This window comes from Psammomys obesus, unplaced genomic scaffold, assembly GCF_907164565.1.
Source record: "Psammomys obesus unplaced genomic scaffold, mPsaObe1.curated_primary_1811, whole genome shotgun sequence".
Taxonomy (NCBI): domain Eukaryota; kingdom Metazoa; phylum Chordata; class Mammalia; order Rodentia; family Muridae; genus Psammomys; species Psammomys obesus.
The window spans coordinates 17,539,819-17,557,969 of record NW_026596095.1 but is presented as its reverse complement, the minus strand read 5'-3'; the positions used below and the strand labels follow the sequence as shown (position 1 = coordinate 17,557,969).

Below are 18,151 nucleotides of genomic sequence, written 5' to 3'. Positions count from 1 at the left end.
CTATCTTGGAAAGTTTGCTTTTATTCCCTGCTTGCCTAATCATGGTCTGTCTGTACAACACTTGCCCAGGGTATGAAAGCAGCCCTATTGTGTGTTAGGAGTTTGTTGCTGAGGCTATCAAGCTCATACCTGAGAAAACCCCTAAGGCTTACATCATTAAAATCAGTCATCCTGATTCTTCTGAACTGACAGTGAACATTGGTGATCTCAAGAACAGGTCTTTAGATCTGGGTGCCTTCAAATTATTCCAGAAGAGATTCAAAAGGCATCTCCACTGCAATACCTACATAAAAGTATAAAGGGGCAATAGCTAGATAAAGTATAAACTGTGTATACCTCAACAGCTAGAAATTCACAAGGATTTTCTCAAAACTCTTCATGATTTCAAGAATAGTTGGGAGATATACATTGTGTGAGACCTGTACCTAGGCTTATTGACCCAAGAACCTTCTCCGATTTCCCAAAATTGAGAAGAGGACACTGACCTTTCTTTTCCATGCCACATTACTCCTGAGGTTAGGGATGGCTCTAACTGCGCAAAAGTGGCTGAGTCTAAGTACACAGACAGGACCCAGCCATACCTTTCACTAGCAATCCTGAAATCACTGATGACTCTGTTGGAGCCCTCTGCCAACTGCTGAGGACTTTGAAATAGTTGCATTTTGTGCATTCCTCATCTAGGGTTGTGAACCTTTGCTATTAGTGGCATAATTAATCTCAAAGGGACTCGAACACACTACAGGAATGGGAGGTAAAGAGCCAGAAGTAAATACTGTCCATACTCAGGACAGAGTAACATTGGCTCTGGCAACAGTCCTATGCCTAATAATGCTCTTTTGGCTAATTACTCAGGCCAGCTTGATTCTCATCATCCATCAGCAAAGATATACTGTACATCCACTCATAGGGTTATTTTTCCTGAGGTCATACAGTATTAACCTCTTGCTTTCGCTAAAACTATTTTCACAGACAGCTGGCAATGTCATGGCTGCCTACCACTCTTCCTTGGGTTCTGATGTACAATGCACAATGTATTCAGTGAGCTTAACTCTTTGCAGTATGCATAGTTTTAGGTGATTTTGCCTTCTCTTCTGTCCATAATTACAGCCAATGCTCCTGTGTGGGAGGAGTAAGGGAAGCCTTAGAGATATGGCTACATTGGTCAGGCACCAGGTCAAGACCTACACCATCTTTTCCATGTGCTCCTGAAACTCTTGCTTCCATGTCAGAGTCCCTGCTATGTTGGCCGTATTTGGCCATATTCATCTCTCCTCAGACCATTGGCTGACGCTAATGCATGGCTGACACCTTGGTCTCGCCCTCTGCTTCCCTTTTGTGCAGTCTGCCTCGATGAAAGCCCGTGATAGTCATGTTCCATGTCATCAAAACACCTCTTCTTTATAGAAGGAATTTGCCGTTCTCTGAGAACAGGCTAATAGTAGTCAGTGCACTGTGGTCCTGTCCAGCCTGTCATACATGACGACTCTGACCAGAATGTTAGGTCTGACTAGTGCTTTCTGGCAGATGGATGTTTTTCATGTCACTTCCTTTGGGAGAGTGCAGTTTGTGCGTGTTTCTGTTGATAGCTGTTATCATACTGTTTATACCCTGTTCTCTCAGGGAGGCTACCAGCATACTGTTGTTCATTGCCTTGCTTCATTTGCTGTTCTGGGGTATCTACAGCACTTCATGATAGACAGTAATCTTGCTTATACCTGTTCTGCATTAAAAAACATTTGTGCTCAACACAAGTACATGGACATTCCTTACAGCCCTCAGGGACAGGCTGTTATAGAAAGGTTTCATAGATGGCTCAAGCAACAATTAGAAAAACAAAAGGGGGAAGTTCTCCACCCCTTCCAGGTCTCCAAACAGGGCTTTATCTACATAAGTTTTAAACTGTATGGGAAATGACCTTAGGGCCACATAATGGCACTGGTTCCTAATAGACAGGGAAATAAAACCTAAATTACTGTAGGAAGATGTCATGACAAGAAAATGGTTTGGCCTGTTCCCCATGCTAATGAGGGGAAGAGGGTGTTCTTGTGTCTTCCCTGAAGGTGTGGAACAGCCACTTTGGGTACCTTCAAGGCACCTAAAGAGCTATGGATGCAGTGAAGTTCCTGGTTGCAGGTGTGAAGAGGCTGAGACTGGAGCCCACAGAGAAACCGAAAGTGTGGCCCTTGAAGCCAGTCGAGCGGTCTCCAAGGAGGAGGCCTCCTGCACAAACTTCAAGGAGGGCGACACCACCAACGTGGGGTCAGATAAAAAGGCTGATGCAAATGTCGGAGGAGGGAGCACGAGGCCTGGGGCTGGGAAATAACCCTGCGGCTATATTTCTGATGTGTCTGGTAATCATATCTATTCAGGTAAGTCCAGTCAGGGGAAAAGCCTACTGGACCTACGCCCCCAGGCCACCGCTTTTTCACTTAGTGGCTTGGTCAATTCCTTCCATACCTGTTTATACTAATGGCATCCTTTGTTTGGGGGAATACTTCTGTAACTACCTAGAGTCTTTGACTTCTGGGGGGTGAGCTGCAGTCATTAAATTTAGATAGAATTTAATGTCACACAGATGACAACTGACACATATGAGAGCAATCCCTTATAGTGAGAGCAGATACAATTGGGGAATGAACTGAGGTGTTTGGACCCTGGTTGTTTGGACCCACAATGATAGTGTGGATTTGGCCCAGTTATGTCAGCACACCCTAGGGAATGCAAGAGGCTGTGGAAGATTGTTTCTCTTAATAATGTCACAAAACAGTCCTTAACAAGCTTCACGCTTCAATCTCTTCAACCTGTTAAAACATTCCTTTCCCTTTTGTTGGGCACAGCAGCTGTTATGTTCTTCCCTCTTCTCATTCTTACAGTCTGGTGTTGAGCATTACAGCGAACCACCTCTGGACTAAGCATGGAGAGTCATCGTGAACATCTCAGAAATAAGAAAGGGGGAGATGTGGGGAGCAGAGGAAGGCCTAAGTGAATGTGTATTGTTTGACATGAGCACGGCCATGTCAAGGACCCCAGTGCCTCAGATCCATGGACATGGCAAAGCCTTTTCCGGGTCAGGCTCAGGGCCACAGCCTTCCCCTGGTCCAAGCACGAAAGTGTACAGAAAGCATCAACTGCAGCTTCCTCCTCCCAACTGCAGCTTTCTCCTCCCAACTGCAGCTTCCTCCTCCCAACTGCAACTTCTTCCTCCCAACTGCAACTTACTCCTCCCAACTGCAGCTTCTTCCTTCCAACTGCAGCTTCCTCCTCCTGGATATTTACAGCTAAGACTGTTCCCTTACAGAGAATTCCCACCAAGACTAACCCCTCCTCCTCTTGCTGTATATAATAAACATGCTGAGTTTCGGGTTGCTCAGTAAGTGCCCTCTACCAGAGAGAGCAAAGCCCAGCCGATCTCAGCTTTTCTGTATGTGTGTCTGTCATTTCTTCAGTGTCTGTAGTTTCTTCATTCCTGCGTCGCCCCAGTCAGGTTCCCAGGACCCAGCAGTACTGGGCAGAGCAGTTAATAACTTCATGAGCACTAACAACTAGTATGTGGCTGAATCTAAATTGAACCCAGAGTCCCAGCTGCTTTTTCTTGTTTGTTTGAGACAGGGTCTCACTATGTGGCCCCTGTTGACCTGGAACTCACTGTGACCAGGCTGGCCTTGAACTCACACTCAATATCCAGCTGCCTCTGCCTCCTGAGTGCTGGCAGTGTCCTGGTTGTTCTCTGTACTGTCACTCTGCTCATCTGTTGAGTATTTCTTACTGTTTTTGCTTTGCTCTCACAGGACACTTTGAAAGTGGATAGTTGTTTGACAGTAGTGCTTGCAGGCTGATAAAAACATACTCACTCAACTGTCCTTTCTCCTGTCGCCTCACTCTTTCTGCTTCTGAAGAGGACCAGGCCAGAAAAATTGTTTCTAACATGCTTCACCTATACCTGAGGCATCTTCAGAAAAGGAAGTCTTCACTTTGGGTGCCTTCATTAGTCATTTAAGGAAAAGGGGTACTTTCTTTGTAGCTATAGAAAGAGGTTTCATACTGCAGTATTTCAGAGTGAACTTAGGGAAATCAGGGTTACTGTGTCCTTTGTAAAGAGGGGAAAGAGCTGTTAACAAGGCACTTCTTTGGGTGGAAAGATAGTACCTACAGAATGGACATGTGAGTGTTTCTTAAAAAGTTGGTGTTTTGTGAGAGCTCTTGTGAAGTCTTCTAATTCATGCTGCCTTGAAGATCATCTTAGGAAAGATAAAAGTTCTCCAAAATCTAAACTCTTGAATAAAAAAAAAAAAAAATGCCCTTCACAGTGGAGTTCTTCTCTTAAGACCAGTTCAGTTTGTTGCCAGCATAGCTGTGTATGGGCCAGTAAAGCTATCCCCAAGGATGTGTTCTGCAGAAGACCTTCAGTAGTAGTGATTTAATCTGAATGTGATTTTCACTGTCACTTGGTCAACATGTGTTGGGATCAGCCCTAGGGAATGCGCAGCTTGGACAGGTGCTTCACATCAGCTACATCCCCAGATCACAGGAATGAATGGGGTCTGATGGGCTGTATTTGTTTGTTTGTTTTTTTTAACCTTTTGTTAATTTTTTTTTTCTTTGAAAGAAGCCTGTGAAATTTGACTCCTGGGTTCATAATTTTAATTTCCCTATATTCCAAAAGACATTAGGAAATAGAAATTGGCAAGGAAAGTGGATTTATTTAGTTTGGACACACTGAAAAAGGAAAATAAAAAGAGTTTTCTTTTCAGCTTCCTTATTACATTATTTATCTTTAATAGGAAACATGAGACCCACCAGAAATATGCCCACAAAAGTCCACATATTATCAAAACAGTGAGATTTTTCTGAGAGAGCTTAACAGGAGAACCCTCAGAGAAATCCTGATTTCTTGGTTTATTTCCCGAGTGTTCCTGATAGCACTGCTAACAGGCAGGTCTGTTAACTACAATGTTCTTCATCATTCAGATCCTGTGAAATGTCCTTTGCCTCTTGGTTTTACTAAGTTCATAGCTTATAAGTCGGAGATAACTCAGTGATTTAGAATACAATAGTGGGTATTTTCTCTGTTTTTCCGTGATGGGTTTCAGGATGGGCTCTAGGAGACAAATGTTACAGTCTTTTACTTTACATTTGACCTAACCCGTGGGGGTGGGTGTTAGTTTTTAAAGAGGGTTTCAATAGAAGCAAGCCTTGCTAAGTGTTTCCTGTATTGTAGAGTTGGTATTGGGGCAGTAAGCTGCTTTGTTGCAAGAACTCCTCATTTGTTACATTCTGAATATACTGCATATAACTGAAACAGGACCTTTAAATGTGGAGGGATCTTATTCCGAAGCTATTATCATTCCTTTGTGGTTTTGAAATGTCATGTTCTTATCTATTAATATTTCCAAGCTTTAAAGGCGCTTACTTGAACAAGCAAAGGTAAGCTAATTTCTGAACATATCAAAGTCACGGTGGGAGAAAAGTATGTGACGTTTAGTTAATATAGTAAGTGATGACCACAGTGTATTCTACAGTCTACCATAGATGATCTTCTCAAATGTAAAGGTTTGTTGTAGTCAAGTAAATGATTTTTTAATAAATTTTTATCATTGTTTAGTCATCTTATTTTATCTGAACTAGGCCTTAGACTCTTTTCTAGTAATTGAAATAAATGAAAGGGATGTTTTCTCTAAATCTGGAAGAGAGGAAAATATTTTATAGTATGTATATAAACTTGCTTTGTATTGTACCTCCTTTGAGTAGCATCAGCAAACATCAACCCTAATCCAGTCATGAAGAATGGATTCTCTTCTCATATACCTGCTTGTTGGCCTCTCTTAATACAACAAACAGAGTATCTTCTTTGTCCGTGTCATCTTTACACACACATATATTTTTGCTTTTAAAGTATACCTCTAGTAGCACATCGAGGAAGCATGACATAAGTCATTATATTTAAGGATTTCTTTTGTAAAAGAACTTTTATTAATTTACCTGTTTACTTGTGACTTCTTTGTATATTTAATTAACAGTCTAATATTAAATTTTTATTTTAAGTAAGTGGTTAGAAGACAATGCTACTGAATTTTCAATTTGTTTTCATGTAATGTTATATTTATATTTTATATTGAGTTTTGCTTTCTCAGATGAACTCAAGATGACCGTTATTTTATCTATGTTAAATGTTTCAGCTTGTCAGGTATGGTAGTTCACACCTATAATTTCATCACTTAGGTAGCTGAGACATGAGGAGACCAGCCTGGATTACAAAGTGGAACCAACTGGAAAAAAAAAAATAGCAAAACAAAACTCCAAATCAGCACAGCCAGCAGATTTTTCATGACTCTTTTCATATTAATAGGAAGACTAAAGCTTTACTTATCTATAGATTAACCTTTGCTTTCCTCTGAACTCAAATGTGCTTATTAGCAGCCTCTTTCCTATTCTCACGATGTTTTGTTTATCCACATTAACCAAAAAGGCCACCCAAAAAATAATGGTGAGAGCATGAGGCACCGGAGTCTGTGTTTCCAGCATTATTGGGTGTTCTTGGAAATCCCAGCTGCTTCTGGAGTTTTCCTTTTTCAAAAAGAGCCATGAGATTTTCCTTGTAAGCATGTGTTTACTCCTATTTATAAGGTGTTGTCATTTTCAAGTTAGAGTAGTTGCATTTTCCTTTAAAATGTTCTGGGCATTAATTTTCATAGTTTGCCTTTACAGATTAAGTAATAATCTGTAGTAACTGTGTGACAAGGGAACCCTTACAGAGGGAGCAACACCAGGTTGTATGTCCTTTCCACAGGCTGCCTTCTGGTGGACGTCAGACATATTGGTCTTATTCCACATGCACATGTGGGCTGTAGACAACACTGACAGGACTGGCCCTTCTCTGCCGTTGCCACACTTAAGGCCACAATGTCCCAGTAAGCAGAGGATTGTGCTCAGTATAGTTCCTTAACTGCTATTGTTTGTTATGGGAACTGAACTACCATCAAGGTGGCGTTGTAATACAGAAGGAACTTAGGATTGAATGTGTTTAGCATACAGCCATACAAAGTTAGTTCAGTAGAAATGAACACTGCCTTCTAGGAAAGCATGTTCTCAAAGGAAATGTGCTACAACACTCCCAAGGCTGAAGAAGGTAAACGTGTATAGAGCTCAGAAGTATGTTATGAGAAAACCACCATGGTTCCAAAGTCTATAATATATGGTACTTTTTTCATGCTTAAACCAGTTAGTTCAAATTAAAATTGCTTTTACTAAACTGCTTTGCATAGATTTTTCTAAAAGGTTCTTGTTTTGATAATAATCTGCTGATATTAATATGCATGCTGGGATGTTCTTTGGAATGTCAGAATTCTTCCTCACTTTTAATGTAATGTCAAGATTGATTTCCTTGCCTTTCCTGTTGGTTGACTCTTGTGTTTGTGCTTTCCACTTTACAGGCATGCAGTATGGTGACTATGTTAATAATCAAGCTAGCTCCACACCAACTCCCTTGTCATCAGCTTCCGATGATGAGGAAGAGGAGGATGAGGATGAGGAAGCAGGTCTGCTTTAGCTTTACAGTTTCCATCTTCGCCTGTTAAACTGTCTTTACTTTGCAGTCTCAGCCTTTAGAAAATGTCTGAAGTTGAGCATAATGAACACCTCAGCTGGGTAATAGAGATTGTCACTTGACTTGATCACATCTGTGATGATGGTTGAATGTTTTCTTTTAGACAAGCCTATCTTCCCAAGCTGTGTGCAAAGGAGTGGCCTGACTGAAGCTCCTGCTGATTGCTGTAGTGCCCCTTAGGCATCATGTTTTCTGCTTTGCATGCTCCTTCAGACTAATCAACATAAGCAATATGGATTTTTTTTAATAGAGAAGATAAGTCAGATTGTTCTAGAGGGACTGGGTCCTCTTGGGCCCTCATAAGTACCACACCAGTATGTACCTGCTTGTAAAGTACTCGTTCATATCACATTAAAGAAGGTGTACATATGGCTGTGTGGTGACAGCCGCTTAATTATACTTTTGTGCTTTGTAGGTAGAACATTATTAAATAGTAAACAGTTCAGTTCTTCCACTAATATTAACACTTGAAGACTAGATGAGTAAGTGGTGCTCTTTCAAGTTACTTTGTGTGGTCATGATTCTCTTCCTACTATATTTATTATTGATGGAAGGATTTGCTACAAATTATCTAACCAAAAGCTTCTGTTCTCTGTGTATTGTTTAAAATATTCAATTCTTTATACATGATTTGAGGGGGATAAAAATAAGATGGCAAGTAGGAAGAAAGTTTTCCTTACACAATATATAAAAATATCATTTATTTTTCAGAAGTGTATTAAATTTTATTTTAACATGATTTCATATTTTTAAAAAGTGAAAGATATTCACATGTTTTTCCCAAATAAACCACCTTTTAAATAATTCCTTATGTATTTCTCCCTTCATTGTCTGAAAGTAAATCACAGGCATGAACTTTACTCCCAAATGCTGTGGTGTATGTTGCTTGGTCACGAAGGTAGTACAGTTACAGGAAACTGCACATTCATGAGGTAATGTCTGATGTATTCATGGCCCAGGATCCAGTCCATAATAGTTCATTGAACTTAGCTGGTAGATCTGTAATAGTTCTGTCAATGCAAAACAAACAAAGCTCTCAGTTCAAAAGGAATAAGAGAGAATTTATTCAAAGCTGAATGTAAGTGATAGGAACACAGGTTTCCCTAAACACCGTGTTTCAGTGTGTTAATAGTTTCATGAAGTTTTGATAGTAGCAGAATAAAGGAAGTCCTAAGTGAAGATGCTTTTCAACTACATTGGTAGAAACATCAGGTCAATGGATTCACAGCACAGTGGGGGAACCTGCTGTGAGACTCGCATAAGCTGAGCCTCTGCATATTCCTGAAGGTTTACAAACCTAAGAGTTACTAGGATGTCGGGTTACACAAACAGGTGGGAAATAATGACTAGTAAGGGAGCTAAGCCTAGCTAAAGATAATTTTGGCTTTCAACCTGTAACAATCCAGTTTTCTAAAACCTGTCACTCAGCCTTATAGAATGTTTAATATAGATGTGGCTTGTTTTTGGGAACTTAAGTTCACACAGGCCAATTATCTTATGAAATGTAGTTTTATATGAAATATACTTCATATAGTTTTTCCTTTTCATTGATGGTCTTTTGATTTATTGAGGCAGAGTGTCATGTAGCCTATACAGGTGGACTTGAACTCTCTTACCTCCATCCCAGCTGCTGGAATTACAAGTGTTCACAGCCACATTTAGCTTAGAACACACAGGTCTGACAGGATTTCAAAAGCAACATTGTATTTGCAGTGCCCTTGATGATCTCTGTTTGCATGTTGATGAGGTTAACACTGAGCATTCTATGATGGTGGTTATCTGCCAGGCTGACACTGGAGAGTCACTGCTTTTCACTGTTGAAGTTAATGAATAGTTGTAGAGATTTTTTTAAAGACATACAAATGTACTGACTTTTGTTGTTTTAATTCTTAAATGTACACATGTGCTGATGTGTGGCTCTGTGCACAAGCAGGGGTCAGGAGAGGTTTGGATGTCTTTGAGCTGGAAATGCAGGCATGTAAAGGGATGGCAGTCCGTGTAGAGGTTAACTGCCTTTCATTTGTTATGAAATCTTAACTCTGGTCCTCATTGTCAGCAAGTACTCCAGCAGCTGAGCTGTCTCCAGTTCTGAACACCATGTTCTTTATTCAACTGTCACCCATCGCTTCAGTATTCATTAATATTTCAAACTCTCAGGGCCCTGTGTCTTAGTGAGTTGGACTTATTTTTGTGGAGACCCATTGCTAGCATCTTGTTCTGGATAAAGGCAGCGCCTTCTGGATGGGCCGTGATGTCTTTCTTCAGCCCTTGTAGATGGATATAACTGTTTGGGCATGGGGAGATAGAAAGGAGAAAGAACATTCCTTGAGTCTCACAAGTGTCCATTTCATGCTACATCAAGTGCTACACCTGATGAATTTTACTACTCTCGAATGGGTGTTACTGTAGAACCTGTTGTCACTAGTGGGAAACAGCTCAGAGATGTGAGGTATCCATTTTTTCTCTGAAACAGTAGGTGGTGAACATTAATCTACCTTTCACTTCTCTGCATGTTTTATGTTGTGTGGAAGCAAAACCTCATTTTACTCAGTTAACTTAAAATTAAGCAATGCTAGTAAATATCTTAGTCTTTCTTGACCCTTGGAGAACAACTTAGGCCTTTTCTTCAAGGCTTCAGAGTATTTATATTTTCTGAGCTTCAGAGATTCTGTGCTATTTTTAATTCTTGAGCCAGTTTTTATCTGTGTGGTCCAGGTGTTTGGTTCATTTGGCCTCTTCTTTCCTTTGCTTCCTCACATTTTAGCTCCTCCTTTTTTTCTCTTTTGGTTTTATTTCAAAGCTTCTTCAAAAGCTGGGACATAGAGCCAATGTAGACTGAGGGAGAAATTCTTCTCAAGGACTCCATTTATAGATATTTCTCCCATCTAGCCTCATCATTTCTGCTCTCCCGCTACTGGTAGAGCAGAGACTGAGGAACCTGAAGTACCTAAGGTTTTACAAGGGGTAATCTATCAAAACTCCTTGTTCAGCTAAAATTAGCTTTCTTATTGAAATGTTTCCCTAATCTGAAATGTGAAATGCTACAAAAGCCAAAATGTTTTCAGTACCAATATGACTCAAGTGGACAATTTTTCTTTTCTCTTGATAGATCATAGTTAATCCTAGATGTGCTAGAAATATGTAAAATTGCTTTTGGACCCCATGTTTAAGGTACATGTGAAATATAAGCTATTCTGTGTTTAGCTTTGTGTTCATCCAAAGATACCTCATCTTTTATATGTAAATATTCCAGAATCTGAAAAAAAAATAAAAAACTGAAGCCTTTCCGTTTTCATGTCTTTTAGATAAGAATTGTTCAGTCTGTAGTTTTGTTCTAAAGGACAGTATAGTGACCTCCACAAATAAGTAGGATAGGGAAACAGCATTTATAATATAGTACAACTTAAAAAGGCAGTGATTCGTGATTTCAGACAAAGCCTTATCTGGAGAGGAAGTGATTTTCTACTGGCATAAGGGAAATATTTCTCAAGTGGAGAAAGGAAATCAGTCTAGAGTGTACTGGTAATGAACACAAAGGGAAAAAGAAGTGTATTGGTTGGTAGATGTTTGGTACTGCATTGTAAGGTACGAGGGAGGATGGCACAGCAATATATGAGAGATGAGTGCAAAGCAAGTGTTAACCGTAGTTTGAGGGGTTACAGTGAAAATGGTATTTAGATATTCTTCCTCCAGGATGGTAGTGAATTCATGGAGATGTCTTTAAGCGTGTTCAGAATGTCATCATACAGGTTTCCTATGTATTTGCATGTGAATGTATTTAGTACAGTTTTGATTAGTATTGCCATTGATGCTGTCTGTGAACACAGTAGAGTGTATCGGAATTCAACTGTGTTACCTGTTCCTGACTCTTAGTGGTCCATTTGCGATTACAACTGTCACTGCTTTGATACCATGACAAGACTTGGACTTCTGAAAGTAAATGAACAGACTTCAAAACACTAAATAAACTAGAACAACTATTTTTATAAGTAATATTTGAAAGTTTGTAGCTATAGTATTATTAAAGTGGGCCTTTTTAAACTTTTATTTAAAACGTTTTCATACAATGTTTTGATGGTAGTCTTTCCACTCCCATTTCTTCATAGGTCATTCCCACTTCACTCCCACCCAGCTTCAAGTTCGCATTCTCTCTCATTCTTAAAAAAACAAAATGCAGCAACAAAAATGAAAATCAGAATGGACAAATAAACTAAAAACAAAAAAGAAAGAAAATCAGTAAGATAAAAAAAAAAATAGCAAAACACCAAATGAAACAAAAACCACACCAGAGCTACTCTTGGGAAGGCCTGCCCTGGGGCTTAGTTGACATAGGAAGTGACATTCTAGTGACAAAAGCGGATTTTCCCTTTCTCAGCAGATATCACTTACAAATAGCTTTTGGTTAGGGATGGGACTTTGTGTCTATTTCAAAATGAACAAATTTTTAAAAGTTAAAATTTTAACATTTGACTTGCCGCGAAAGAGCTTTAGATTTATGATTAAATAGGAGTATGATTTTTAATAATTTGATATAAATATTTTCTTATCTTTGGCTTTACTTTTTGGAGAATAATTATTTTGGTTTTTATTTTAATATTTATTAAAAAAATTTTTTTCATTTATGCATGTGTGTTTATGTGGGATGGATGGATGTATGCCACAGCATGTTTGTGGAGGTCAGAGGACAACTTGTGGGAGTCAATAATCTCTTTCTGCCATGTTGGTTCTGGGCAGCCTAATTCAGGGTTTCAGGTTTGGATGGAAGAGTCTTGCACACGTCAGTCAGCAGAGGGTGTTGAATCCTTTGGAACTAGAGATTCAGGTGGTTGTGGTTGTGAACCACCATGTGGTGCTGGGAAAAAAACTTGGATCCTCCGGAAGAACAGGCAGTACTCTTAACGGCTGAGCCATCTCGCCAGTTCTAGAGTTATTAATTTTATGTTTCTGAGTGTTTTGCCCACATGTATATGAACTGCATATGTGTCTGAGGCCCACGGAGGCCAGAAGAGGACATTGGATCTACTGGAACTGACGTTATGGGCAGTTTTAAGTCACCACTGGGTTCTGTGAGTGGAGTCATGTAGGTCCTCTGCGAGAACAGCAAGTACTCTAACCACTGAACCATCTCTCCAGTCTCATTATTGTTATGATTTCCTCTGCATTTTTGTTTGTTTGTTTGTTTGTTTGTTTGTTTTTTGTTTGTTTTAAGATAGGGTTTCATTGTGTATCCCTGGATGGCCTGGAACTAGCTATGTTAGCTACTGGCCTCAGACTCACAGATCATTGTCTGCTCCACCTCCTGCATGCCAGGATTAAAGCTGTGTGCCATCCTGCCAGAAAGAATTACTGTTTCTCAGTACTTATATTTCAACCTTTTTCTGGTTCATAGAGCATACCATAGATTGCTGTTGGTGTCCTTTTGAGACAGGGTCTCACTGTTTACCCTTGCCTGACTTGGAACTCATTATATAGGCTAGTCTTGAGCTCATAGAGATCTGGCTACTTTTGCCTTACCATAGTCTTTTATAGCAGTTATAATTGGGTCTAACTCACATACCATAAAATTAACTTCCTTAAGTTTACTGCTCATCAGGTTTTGCTGCTTTTTATTTTTATTTGTTTATCTGTTTTTACTTCATTACCCATTGCTATTCCGGAACATTCTCCTCACTCAAAACAGAAACTCCTTCTAGCAGTCACCGTGCTCCCTTTCTCAGCAGCACAGTTCGGGCCACTGCTGACTTGTTGGTTATTTTCTGTGAATGACTTCTTTCTCTAAGCATAGTATGTAAGACTTACCCATGTTATTGCCTGTATCAGCACTTCATTCCTTTTCATTGCTCAAGAACCATTCTGTTTTGAACCTCACTTTGTATTTACTTTTTCCTGACTTGGTGGACATTTGGGTCCCTTCTGTCATTTATCTTATGACAAGTCTTGGTCATATAGTAACTGTACTTTTAAAAACTATCATACTATTTTCTCAAGTGACTACACTATTTTACAATTCCATGAAGTTTCCAGTTTTTCTGCATTCTTAAAAAAATGCTATAATGAGTTTTTTTGGTTTTAGCTGCCTTGGTAGAGGTGAAGGTGGAACTGTGTTTCTGTTTTGTTGATCTCCATTGCCCTAGCAGCTTCTGGTGATGCTGTGAACATCCTTTCATGTGCTCACTGCCTTTTATGTACCCAACATCACGGAGGGGTCTGTATTTGAAGATTTGTGTGGTTTTAACAAACACTTAGGCCTATGATGCATTTTATAGTACCCCTCCCTTGCTGTGCAACTGCACCTTCTTTTAGTGCTGGCTAGCTTTGTAGGTGTGCTAATGTAGGTTGAACTAGATAGGTCTAAGCATTTTTGTCACCTCAGAGGAGAACCCTGTACCCATTAAGCCATGGCTCTTCTTTTTGCTCTTTTCTCAATCCACAATGGCCACCAGCTTACCCTCCAACTATGTATATTTGCTTCTTGAGTGCTAGAATTACAGGCATGTACTACCACACCTGCCTTTTTATGTATTTTTTTTAATGCTAGAACTATAATATTTTTTGTTATGTTTTGGCGACAGGATCTCACTAGGTAGCCAACCTCAAGTTCAACATTGAGCCTTCTAAGTACTAGTATTATAGGTGTGCCACTGTGCCCAACACTGAGACTTTTAACCCTGTACAGCAGCATTTTGCTTGAGTTATATGTGTAGACAAACAGGAAGAACTATTACTTTGTATTCTTTGTTAAGAAAAGTGGTATATGTAGACATAGTTTTCTATTTATCATCAAAGAGGAGGGCTAATAAATAGTCTTCCTCTTCAGGTGGTCAAGTAGTCAAGCTTGTTGGCAAGTACCTTTACCTGCTGAGCTATCTAGCTAGGTTGTTGGCGTGGGGGTGGGGTGAGGAAGACAATTGACACATAGTTATACAGAAGGTAAATAGTCTTCTCCTACAGTAAAGCATTCAAATAACTGCAGACAACTGTCAACTGTGCCATAGTTAATACAGTTAATTTTTAAGGTTATCTGAAGGCCGTCCAGAGAAAGACAGGTCATACATTCCCATTCTTTTTATATCACAGTGAAAAATCACCTGAGGTGTCTAACATCAGAGGAATAGGTGAATAAAAAATGATTTTTATATTTTCTAGCCATAAAGAATGGTTAGGTCGTGTGCAGGGAAAATGAATGTAACTGGAAATAATCATATCAAGTGAAACCAGTACTAGAAAGACAATTTGGTATGTTTCCTCTCCTCCATGATTCCTTTATAGATATATAAACTCACACATATAAATGGTATGGAAGTAAAAGTAAAGTTGTGTGAACTAGAGCAACCAGTGGAAGGAGAGAGATGTGGTAGGATGTGCTCAGTATGTAATATATACTCGGATGAAAGGTTAAAACAAACTTTTTTTTTTTTTTAAAGGAAAAACTAAAATCCTGGTTGTATGTCAGCTAAGAGCCAGGTATAATCTCTGTACCAAAGAGCTTTGTCACTTTGGTCTCAGAGAGGGGCCATGTGCATTTTGTACTCTGTATATCAGTGTTTACTGCAGTGTATTTACCTGAGATTCCCAGTGAAGTATTTGTTGAGTGAATGAATGAAAGAACTGTCTCTTATGTTCTATTCTCCCATGTGTCCTAGCACTTCTCAGCTTTTCTTAATCTAACCGGTTTGAATGGTCACAAACAGTAAGTTCTTATTGTCTGATGTTTATGTCTCTTAGCATGGCTTCCATTTATATTTTCTTATTCAATATAGTGGGTATTGTTTTAATCTTTTTTCTGCACATGAATAAATGGAGACACAAAAATACTTTCATGTTACGCTGAAAGAAACCCAAGCCATAAAGTTGTCTTTTATGTATTTTTTTTATGTGTACGAGTGTTTTGCCTGCTTGTGTATTTGTGTACCACGTGTGCTCATAGAGGTCAGAGGAGGACATCGGATCCCCTGGAACTGGAGTTACAGCTAGTTAGAAGCCACCATGTGGGTGCTGGGAATCGAACCCAGGTCCTTTGCTAGATCTCTTAACTGCTGAAACATTTCTTTAGCCCCAGAGTCTTTTATGCATGTATGAAACAGCTCTGCTGTGCTAAACACCATCTTAATATCCTAAACTTTCTAGTGCTAATAGAGCATTTGTGATACCTTAAGGTTTACAAATTTAATATTTTAGGTATGGTTCCATTAAAATATCTGCCAGCCCTAAATTTATATGTTTATTTTTATAGTTTGATGTTTATTTTTGAAGTTAATGTATATCTAACTGAATTTATTCCACTCATCAGCTATATAGTCTCACTGTTGTTAATTGTTATTCATTTAAAATGATTTTTTTTACATTATGTGTTTGTCAGTATGGGCATGTGGAGGTCAGAATACAACTTTCCAGAGTTGGTTTTCTTGTTCTTGGGATCAAATTCAAGTGATCAAGTGGTCAGTCTTACCATGGCAAGTGCCTTTAACTACTAAGCCATTTGAATAGCCCGTGTGTGTGTGTGTGTGTGTGTGTGTGTGTGTGTACACATGTGCTCGTGCAGAACTTCTCAAACATCTGTCATTTTAATTTTGGTGTGTGTGTGACGGCTTTCAAACATCAGTCATTTCAATTTTTTTTTTTTTTTTTTTACCAGAGTTGAGAATTTCCTAGTTCAGCAAAACCCATCTTTATTCATGTTGGCAGCAGTTGTTGTGCAACGCACTGTCACTTTGAACTTAGCAGGTGTTTGGTTTTCCTTTCAGGTGTTGACAGCTCTTCTACCACAAGCAGCGCTTCGCCCTTGCCCAACAGTTACGATGCTCTGGAAGGAGGCAGCTACCCAGGTAACTTGAGTTTACACTATTCATATAAGTTACTGGCCCCCAGTCACCTTAAAGGTGACCATGATTGCATATCAAAGGCAGACTGCGTTTTCCTGCATTTCTCAGCCAGTGACAACCATGCATGTTTCTGGTGACATGAAGAAATTTATTGCTTTGTTTTATTTCTTTTCTCTTTAACAAAACAAAAAACATAAGGAACAGTGTTCTTCTTTCCTCTTCTTCTAAAAAATAGCTCCTTAAATTCTGTTGATATGTGTGTGAACTTGAAACCTTTACAACTAGATCCTGATTAGAATGTGTTTGATTTCTTCCTTCACCTTTGGCTTTCTTTTGGTACCTCCACTTGGTAAAAAGTCAGGTAGACCCAGGGGGTATGTTTTAGAGGCATTACTAGTTTTTTTAAACTATTTTATATGTATAAAAGTTTTACTTGTGTATGTATGTATGTATGTATTATGTGTTCCTAGTCAGAAGATGGGGTTGTATTTCCTGGAAATATTTTCTGTAGATGCAGAGGGTTGTGAACCCATGTCCTCTGCAAGAGCAAGTATTCTAACTTCTGAGCATCTTTCCAGCCCCTACAAGCGTTACTTTTAAATCTATCTGAAAATAAGTTTGCTGTATGATGAGGATAGCAGACCAGTGGATGACATGAATATAGAATAGAACTGACCTATATAATTCGTAGTCATTTCATTATGGTGGTAACTTGTACTGCACTCTTCCTTATGCTCCTGTCTCCTGTCATGGACACATACCTGGCACCCTTCTTCCCCTCCTGACCACAACATTCAGAACGACAGCACAGATAACTTTGCCCTTCCCCTTGTTGCCTTAGCACACTGATAATATCGCTTTCACCAGGCTGAAATTTAGCTGAAGCTGTAGTGTTCTGTACCTAACAAACAGTGTTCACTGTCATCAATCATACCATGAATCAGAAAATTTTAATCCTCTCAGCTTAGTGTGCAATTCCCTCTTGCTTTTAAACAAAGTTTGAAAAACAGTCTCTTATGCTCAAGCATTTTTCTTCCTAGGAATTAATGGGTCTGTATATGTGGGTTTATGTGAAAGAGGTAAGAAACCATTTCAGTCGTGTAGTTACTATTACGAAAATGCTCAAGAGTTGCTTCTTGCACTGAGAGTGACTACTGCATCTGTGTTCTTTTCACACACTGCAAACTAGCCTGAAGTAAAATGTCACTTGAAGTACACATGGTTTAGATGATGGCCTGAGTCAGACATTGCTTTGGTTCATCTGCCCAGGTTCGTTATTTTAATCTCGTAGTAAATGGTGCTTTGACTGTATGCCGTGACCTTGGACAGGTTTGTAACTATTTATTTCTGCAGTAAAATTAAGGAACTGTGTAAACACCTGTAGCAATAGTAAATGAGCTGAAGGTTTGCCTACTGTGTGTCTGGTACTGGGAAAGGACTTAGAACTAGGAACATAGGAAGTGTTATCTTTTCTAGCAGAAGAAGAGATTTAGTTAAACCTCTATGCCTAAAGCTCCAGTGTTAACTCTTACATTGATATTGTTGCCATTTAAGAGATCTTTCCATCTGGGTTTCTGTCTCAAGTTGCAGCAAGCAGAAAATGTAAGGAATAGAGCTGCACAGAAGCCCTTGTTCTCATAAGAAGTCTGAGGGGGTGTTGAGAAAGCTCCTGATGGCGAGTGTGTGTGTGTGTGTGTGTGTGTGTGTGTGTGTGTGTGTGTGTGTG

At 39.3% G+C, this 18,151-nt stretch overlaps 1 protein-coding gene across 4 annotated transcripts in view; it reads left to right on the top strand.

Annotated features, from left to right (window-relative positions):
- Window positions 1–18,151, top strand: part of Sec24b (SEC24 homolog B, COPII coat complex component) — a 77,316-nt gene that overhangs the window by 29,151 nt on the left and 30,014 nt on the right. For 2 of the 4 annotated variants that reach the window (XM_055628111.1, XM_055628109.1), the window contains 2 exons: window positions 7,431–7,535; window positions 16,348–16,428. In XM_055628111.1, coding sequence (XP_055484086.1) covers window positions 7,431–7,535; window positions 16,348–16,428 — 186 coding nt within the window. The remainder of the gene's footprint in view (window positions 1–7,430; window positions 7,536–16,347; window positions 16,429–18,151) is intronic. The other 2 variants (XM_055628112.1, XM_055628110.1) reach the window with 1 other exon arrangement.